This window comes from Phalaenopsis equestris, unplaced genomic scaffold (genome assembly GCF_001263595.1).
Source record: "Phalaenopsis equestris unplaced genomic scaffold, ASM126359v1 Scaffold000002, whole genome shotgun sequence".
In the NCBI taxonomy this organism is placed as follows: Eukaryota; Viridiplantae; Streptophyta; class Magnoliopsida; order Asparagales; family Orchidaceae; genus Phalaenopsis; species Phalaenopsis equestris.
The window spans coordinates 72,707,681-72,717,095 of NW_018164444.1; the positions used below are offsets into that span (position 1 = coordinate 72,707,681).

Consider the following 9,415-nt stretch of genomic DNA (forward strand, 5'->3'; position numbering starts at 1 on the left):
AGCAGCGTTTTTCGAATGACTGCACTTATTTTTATGGATCTTCTACATGACTTATGTTGTAACCACGGTCTCCAAGATTCTTCTAGAACGATCACGAGAGATGTGTTGGCTATAACATTATATATTCTCTCACAGAATGAATCAAATAGAGGAGCTATGGAGCGATTTCAGCATTCCTTGGAAACAATTAGTCGATACTTCTACACAGGTATACAAGCACTTGTGAGCTTAACAACGCAGAACATTAAGCCATCAGATTCATCGTTCGCAACTATTCCTGAACAAATTGCAAATGATCTCCGTTACATGTCGTATTTCAAAGTAAGTTTGATTAGCTTGTTACTTTTACTTCAATACCTGATAAATTGATAACTATAAATTACAGAACTGCATTGGAGCAATCGATTGTACGCATGTGGATGTTTGAGTATCAAGTCATCAAAAGATCGCGTATATTGGTCGGAGTGGTAAAACTACCCAAAATATGATAGCAATATGTGACTTCAACATGTGCTTCACATTTGTAATAGCGGGGTGGGAAGGAAGTGCACATGACAGTCGTCTTTTTTTCTATGCAACTAGGAATAGAACACAGTGTTTCCCTCACCCACCTCCAGGTTTGTTCATCTTAATTAAACATCTTGTTAATTATATTTATTATTTTTAATTAATATTGTCTCTCATAACAGGGAAGTATTATTTGGTAGATGTTGGGTATCTGATACTAAGGGGCTACCTGAAGCCCTATCCAGACATTAAATATCATATTCCTAATTTTGAGTGAGCAAGTGGCACAATTCGTGACAGAAAAGAAATGTTTAACAAACGACGCTCCTCTTTACGGGGGTTTATTGAAAAAATATTTGGAATGTTGAAGAAGAAATAGATTATCTTACGTGATATGCCCTCGTATTCATTTCTCAAACAGGTGCATATTGTGGTGGTCTTTATTGCACTTCACAACTTTATCTGACGACATCTTTCTCATTCAAATACGGACTTCAATATTGCTAATGATGATCCAATTATTGACTCCCTATAACCTTCAGGATCTCTAGCTGATAATGAGATACAGTCTACTGAATATGAAACTCAGGACGGTGAGTGTGCAGCCGAGATGGCTGCTCTGAGAGGGTCTATAGCAGATGTTGTGCAGCTAATCCAGCAAGTCCTTTTCTTCATACATATGTAGATCAATTTTTATGTGTAATTTATTTTTTTGGGATAAGTTCTGACATTCTTTTTTTTTTTTTTTGCGGTAATACAAACATGAATTCTAGAATATCAGTTACAGACAGAGGTATTTTGTGTTATTGTGGACTACCGTCTTCGTTGCTCACGTCACGTCAGTCTCATAGCTTTGAGAGACAGTTTTACGGTTGTGTCAAGGATGTTTCAGCTCGTTGCGATTTCTTTCGGTGGGCTGACATTCTCACATATTACACTGTCAGCAGTCATGGGAATCTGATGTTTTCTCAGATTGATAGTGCAGCTGAGGACAGGCGTACCCAGAGTTTGAAATTAAATATTTTAATATTTTTCATTGTAATTGTACTTGTCTTTGTCTTTTTTTTATTTCTTCTGATACTCACGAGAGTGTGAGAACTGTATGTCATCTTTTGAAACTGATCTGTGATAATTGTATGATTCTGCACTATACGCTTCTGTACTACCAATAAGTTATTCTGAAGAAGCTGCCCCAAACAGTTTTATAAGACAGGGGCAGGAATGTCATTTAATCACCAATAAACTAATATGAATAAGTTGCCCCAAACAGCAAACCAAATTAATATGATAATCTGTAGATCATCAGATTATCAGAATAATTTGTTTATCAGCAGATTAAAAATAATCAACAGCTGCGTCAAACAGACTCTTAATCCCATTACATGGGTCGGCTAAATGATGTGATTATCTATATGAAAAGCAAAAAATATTCCATTAGCTCTAAATGATGTCATTATCTATAATTAAATCACTTAATTAACTACTTTTATCACAAAATCACAATTAAACTTCAGCCAAATCATAACTAAAACACAATAAAATAGAACTATAAAATTTTTCACTCTAAAATCCTACTTCGAAACTATTCTAACAGCAAATGCAGCTTTAACTTGAAAGCTGCAGTATGAAAGGGTGGGTAATAACTATAAACACACACGAGAACATAACAAAAAAATATATAAATAGATAATAGAAAAGAAAGCAACAAAACGCTATAAATAGTGAGTATAATTGAAGCAAAATTCAAAAAAACCAGACTTTGTCAAACTAGAGAAGCGAATGCAGCAGGTTATTAAAAAGCCAAAAATGGACCTACCTGGTTTGCTTTACGACCCAAGCCCATCAGAAAATTATCTGGCTTTATATCACGGTGAAGAAATCCCCTTGAATGCATGTATTCAATTCTATTAATCTGAAATACATTAAATTTATCTTAATGCTAGAAGCACTTGATTGGGAAGACCAGAAAAAGTCATCACAAGCACATAACAATCTGAGGCATCATTCAATATGGAAAAAAAAAGAAAATCTACATACATACCACACAATTCTTATGAATTTACATATCTAACACCTAAAGTTTGATAATATCATAACACCACGGTGCTACAAACCTATGCATTAAAAAGTGCATCTGACTTTCAAACAGTTAGTAAAAATGTTATTTTTGTTGTGATGTTAAAGATTTGAGTGATATAAATGTAAATATTATAATTTAGGTGTTTGATTTGTAAATACATAAGAATCATGAGCTATGTGTGTAAATGCCAAAAAAAAAAAGGTAAAAGTGAGACAAAGTACTTACCAATTGATCAGCAAGCATAAGTACAGTTTTCAATGAGAACTTTCGATCACAATAGTTAAAGAGGTCTTCTAGACTTGGACCGAGAAGATCAATAACCATCACATTGTAGTCCCCCTCAGCACCGAACCATTTTAGGTTAGGAATTCCAGCTTTTTTAAAATGGCCAGTAAACAACAGCATAAAAGCCAATCAGAAATCAGTATGCCTAGATAAAATAAAAACAATAATTACTATAAGGAGAGTTTAGTCTCCTGAGACATGGCTTAGGTTGGAGATTCAAGCTTTTATTGGATAATACAAAACAAAGAATAATATAATTTGAAATTTATACAATCATTGAAATCTAGAAATAAAAGCCTTACTTCCTCCTTGGAGAAGCATATATAGTTTTGATTCATAGTGTAGCTGAGGATGCTTCGACTTTACAGATTCCTGTCATGGATGATATTCGAGTGAGAGAAATTTGAAAGAAACACTTTTAAGGCTTCATAAGAAAAATGAAAGTACAAAATGAAAGCATTAAATTGATGAATTCACAGGCTGAAGCTGATACACAAAGGATCCATCATGAAGACACCGACATCATTACAGCTATAAGGTTTGCCTTATCCAAACTAAATTTTATAAATTGAGCGCAAATATAACTCTAGTTTCTTTGAAGCTATATCCTAAACCAGATCATATATACGCAACAAGATGTATGCAAAATCATGGAGCAAAAACAAAGATCTTTTTGATTGATAAAAAATTGTTCAACATATAAGCATTCTACATTTTTCTTCTCTGCCACATTAAAACGTGGGAAGAGAATGGAGCTACGCATGGTAGATTTAAAAGGCAGAACTTCAATATTACATGCAAAATGCTAAATCCAGACTCCTTGCAAATGTGAAATTAGTCTTAGCAAATCCTAATCATACAAAAATGGAAGCAATTCCTAACTTTGGGTCAAACTCTTCAATCTACATACTATTCTAACTGACCAAAATACACAGAATTTACTAAAACTAAACCTTTTCTCCGTGGTTTTTTTTCCTGAAACAAATAGTATTTGCTTCTGACATCGGGTACAATACCAGAGGAAAGAAAAAATTCATCTTCCTTGTAGTAAATAATTATTCCACAAAGCTTAAAGGTAACATAAAAAGCTAAGATACCATCCGCTGCCAACGTAACCTTTGATGCCAAAGAATAACTTTTTAAAGTTTCTGCTAACTCGTGAAAAGACCACATCTCACAGAAAAAAGTTCATAATTATAATAAAATAAAATAAAATTGCCTTAAACAAAACCCAAATAAAGGAGCAAAAACGTACCAACTTGATCGCAACCTCTTCCCCCGTCTGTATGTTGACACCTGAATAACATAAACCGAACAAATGCATCAACACAGACCATCAAAATGAAAAAAGCATTCAAAACTTCAATAAGTAACAGAAACATAACAAATGAAAATTAAGACAAACCAAGATAGATCTCCCCAAACGATCCACTTCCAATCTTTCTTCTAATCGCGAACTTTCCGCCAACAATGTGATCCATCATAAACAAATCGTTTATACGCGGCAAACCAATGAACAATGGGTCGAAATTAAGCCCCACAGAATCATCAAAGAGTCCTAAATCGCCGAAAAATAAAAATAAAATAAAATCCACAACTCGTATCCAATCTCCTTAGATCTGAATAGGAATCTCCGCTTTCAATCCCTAGCCCCAATTCGTAGATATAATCACCCAAACTTTCACGCGCTTGCAACCCTAGACAATACAAACATTACCGACAAATCACTTAACGACACCTTCTTCGAGGCAGCAGCAAATGACAAAGATCAATACGAATCTAATATCCATAACACCAAATCAACACACCGACCAATATCACATTCTGAATGGTTGCCGAGAAAGAGAAAGAGAAAGAGAAAGAGAGAGAGGAAAAAAAAAATTCAACCGAATTCCATTAGATTCTCTGCGTATGTGGGAGAGAGCGATGGATGGAAATAGCAATTAGCAAGAGACCGGCGTCAAATGTGCTCTGGTAATTTAGTTGGCGCATTGGTGATTTGGAGACCGACTTTTGCACCCAAAACGGCACCCAGGGATATGTTGATGAAGAGGTGGTGCTGACTCAGCCGATTTAACGATAATTGGTGACCGTAACCCTAATGATTTGGTGGGGGAATGGTGACTGCTGATTGGGAATCCTATGCAACAGTAATGTATAGATCGATTGTTTATTTTGTTGTTTCTTTGAGATTGGTGCATTATTTTCTGCGGTTGATTTTGTTTCTTAAAATTATAAATGATAATTCCAAAAGAAAAACGTTTGTTAGATGTATTTTTATTTTTTAAAAAAATTAGAAAAAAAAATAAATTATTCTTATCTTAGGTATAATTATTTTTATAAACAAATAAATTTTAATGTGGCTTGCATTAATAATAAAATGATGTAACTTATACATAAGTAACTAATAGATGTATTTTATTGCCGGAATAATCAATTAAATTCAATCAATTCTTACATTACACTCATTTTTAAATAAATTCAAAATACTTAAAATTAAATTAAACGATATACGAGAATATATATATATATATATATATATATATATATATGACTTTAGCATTGAGGGAAGATTCCAATCATTCATGGATAAGTCAAGAGATGCCCATAAGATATACAACATTTCTTATGTAAGAAAAATAAATAAAAAATAGAGAAAATTAATATAGTCTGGATTAATTAAAATAATTCTGCTAACGAGTGTTAAATCAGATAAATTATGATGTTCCTTGTAACTGAGATGACAATAATCCAATATTGTAGATACAAACAGTTAAAGACATTCACTTTGTTGATAGTAAGAGGAATCAAAAGCTTTTCATGATTTTATCAAGTAAAGGTGGGGATTGAGTTATCTATAAGAATGTTATTGGACATCAAATGTTTAATGGGCATTAAATGTCACTTGATGATATAATTTTAATGCTAATCAACAAAAAAGTAATATAAATTGAGTACTCAGTGACATCTATTATTTTTATTTAAGAAGAGAAGATTGGATAATTTGGAAGATGGGTGCCAAAACTTAATAGCTAGTGGACAGTAGATATCAATGTTTAGCATGTGCATGGTATTGTTATCCATAACTTAGAATCAGGTATTTTGTTATAATAATAGTTCTGACTTGTATAGCTTAAGAATTCTTTTACCGTGTAACCTATATATATATATATATATAAGGAGAGAGATTGTGGATGTAAGATATATGTAAAAATTCTTTACTTGAGAATAATATCAAGTGATTCACATTTCTATGTTCTATAAAAATCAAAAACAGATTCACATGGTATCAGAGTAGGACTTCTGAGAGCCGCAACAAGATCCTGGAAGTAGCAACAACATTCATTTCTAGGTTCTTCTCTTCCTAAAATTTTCTTCTTCTAAGCTGGTAAAAATCAAACAACAAATTCTTTCCTCCCCTTCTTTTGATACCCAAGCAGTATGGATTCATCTTCTCAAACCAGTCTCCCAACCCAAACCAACAACAATCATCATATTTATTCATTCCTGAAATTTCTTCTCAACCATATCAAATCTCTGGCCTCAACTCAGCTCACAGCAAAAAATTACTCTATTTGGTGTGCATTAATGATGTAACTCTTTCAAGCAAATGGGTTTCAATTATTTTTAAATGAAGATGATGTTTTCCCTTCAAAATATATTAGTGATATTAATGTTCTAGCAATCAGTCTCAAAATTATATTCTTTGGAAGCAGGCCGATTGAAATCTTTTTGTAGCTTTGTACATAATTATTTCTCATAGCATTCTTCCATATGTGCTTCGTCATGATACTACTACCGAGATATGGAAAAAGCTTTCTTAAAAGGAAGCAGTCCTCAAATTGATTATGTGTGATCCAACTCAAGAATGATTTACATCATATTACAATGAGAAGCCAATCTATAACTCAATATCTAATATAAATCAAGAAACCTATGGATCAAATCGCTGGGTATGGGTCTAAGGTTGATACGAAAGACATTATATTGTATACTCTTAATGGCTTACCATCTACCTAAAACTCATTCAAGGTCGTCATCAAAATCAGCCTTTTACCGATTCAAATGGATGATTTATACTCACTTCTATATAGTGAAGAGGTGAATATCTCATCAGAAATGGAAAAGAACATATGTTGACCAATTAGTTTTGATTGCTAACAAAACTTATATAAATCAATCACTCAAAGGAAAATATTCCTTTAAGCAAAACAAAAGAAATGATTTCTACAGCTCAAATCAGAACTATGAAACTACAAACAAGCCTCTCAGTTAATGTCAAATATGTGAAAAATACGGGCATTCAGCAAGAATGTGTTGGCATTGCCCATATTTGAACTACAATCCTACAAATGTTCAGTACTTCTTTACAAGCATTCATAGCAACTAATGATAACAATTCAAATGATTGGATTGTGGACAAGGCAACAACTTTTCACATTACCAACCATCTCGCCAATGTTTAAAATCCTCAACAATATATAAGTAATGAACAGATTACTATTAGAAATGGTAAGAAAATTCCTATAACTCATACAAGTAAAGAAATTTTATCTACTCCAAAGTATATGCTTGAACTCTCATGATTATTACATACACTTAATTTAACATTCAATTTATTATCTGTACAAAAAATAGCCAAAGAAGATGTCTGCATGGTACATTTGATGCCACTGGTTATTAGATTCAAGACAAGAAAACTCATCAAATCATCCTTAAGGGAAGGAGCAGCAATGGTCTCTACAAATTGTTGCAGATTACAGCATTATCGACAATTATTCAACCGATCATTTGGCATCAACGGCTTAGACATCCTCATGACGTGGCTTTGCTTCTAAAAGTCATAAATTGCCTTTTAATATGCATATTACTACCTCTATTTTAACTTTTCAATTGATTCACAATGATTTTTGGAGACCATCCCCAATGTTATCATGTGAAAATCAAAGATATTACATCATCTTCATAAACAATCATACTAAATTTACATGGTTGTTTCCCATGTCACACAAAAGAGAGCCATTGCTCAAATTTATTTACTTTTAGAAAATGGTACGAAATCAACTTTAAACAAATATCAAGTTCTTTCGATCTGATATTGAAGGAGAATACATATCTTCGAAATTTAAAACTCATCTTCTCAAGAGTGGATTACAACAACAATTGAGTTGCCCAAATACGCCCCAAAAATGGTATTGTCAAACAAAAACATAGGCACATTATTGATATAATGCACACCATACTATTGAAGGCTAACTTACCACATAACTTTTGGATTGATGCAGCCTTGATTGTTGTTTATCCCTTTAATCGTTTGCCATAAGAAAAAAACTCATCATAAGTCTCCCTATGAGCTTGTATATAGCAAAGCACCAAGATATGATCACTTAAGGATCTTTGGTGCTCTATGTTGTCCCTAAAAATAATCACAAGCAGTAACAAAACTTCATCCAAAATCTTCTCCTTGTGTATTTATTGGATATTCATCCACTCACAAAGGATATAAATGCTTGAACCCAGTGAATAGAAAGGTTATCATATCAAGACATGTTCAATTTGATGAGACTCAATTTCCATACAAAAATACTACTCACAAGTCACAACTTCAGTTCTGTCATCGAAAGTCATTCCACTTTCTACTTTCATACCTACTTCGGCTATAGTAAACTCTGCAGAACAACCAATCGCGGATGATGAAACAATAACTTAAGCAAATTTAAATTACGAACCTATTATTATTGAACATGTTATCAACAAAATCAATAATGATTTACTGCATACCATTCCAACTCAATCTCATGCAAACAATTCAATTAAACATTCCATGACAACTAGGTTGCAAGCTGGAATTTGAAAGCCCAAGTGTATTATGGATCTTACACCTCAAATAACAAATATCGAAGATCCTACTCAAGCAATAAAATCACCTCAATGGAGACAAGCTATGTCTCAAGAATTTACTGCACTTCAACAACAAGGTACACGGGAGTTAGTACCATCTCCTATAAATCACATAGTTCTCGGCTGCAAGTGGACCTTCCGCACCAAATACCACTCTAATGGGTATATTGCTAAACACAAAACTCAATTGGTTGTACATGGATTTAATCAAGAATATGGATTTGATTATCATGTGATATTTAGCTTGGTTGCTAAAATCTCTACTATACGTATTTTGCTAACTATTGCAATCCAATCACAAGGTGCAATGTTCAACTCACCACTTATTGTGACTCTGATTGGGTAGCAATTCAGAATGATAGGCGTTCAATTACGAGTTATCGCAGTTTCATAGGAAACAATCTGTTCTCATGGAAATTTCAAAAGCAAACACCAGTTGCTCGGTTTTTGCAAACAACAGTTGCTCGGTTTTTCACTGAGATCGAATATAGAGCCTTTGCTACTACTGTAACAAAAATCAATTTGGCTAAGAAGATTACTTGAGGAGTTTGGTGTTTCGATCAATACAACTACACCCTTCTATCGTGATACGACATCCACTATTGATATAGACACTTATCCAATATTTCAGGCAAGGACAAA

The 9,415-nt window shown here is 33.2% G+C and overlaps 1 protein-coding gene across 3 annotated transcripts in view; it reads right to left on the reverse strand.

Annotated features, from left to right (window-relative positions):
• LOC110018071 (casein kinase 1-like protein 10) overlaps nt 1–4,904 on the reverse strand; it is a 42,169-nt gene extending 37,265 nt beyond the window's left edge. Inside the window, exons 1-5 of one of the 3 annotated variants that reach the window (XM_020715295.1) lie at nt 4,278–4,898; nt 4,128–4,168; nt 3,175–3,244; nt 2,813–2,961; nt 2,324–2,419 (exon numbers count right to left, since the gene is read on the reverse strand). In XM_020715295.1, the coding sequence (XP_020570954.1) occupies nt 2,324–2,419; nt 2,813–2,961; nt 3,175–3,244; nt 4,128–4,168; nt 4,278–4,356 (435 nt within the window). In that variant the 5' untranslated portion in view covers nt 4,357–4,898. Of the gene's footprint in view, nt 1–2,323; nt 2,420–2,812; nt 2,962–3,174; nt 3,245–4,127; nt 4,169–4,277 lie in introns of all 3 variants that reach the window. The other 2 variants (XM_020715294.1, XM_020715296.1) reach the window with 2 other exon arrangements.
• Nucleotides 4,905–9,415: the final 4,511 nt, after the last annotated feature.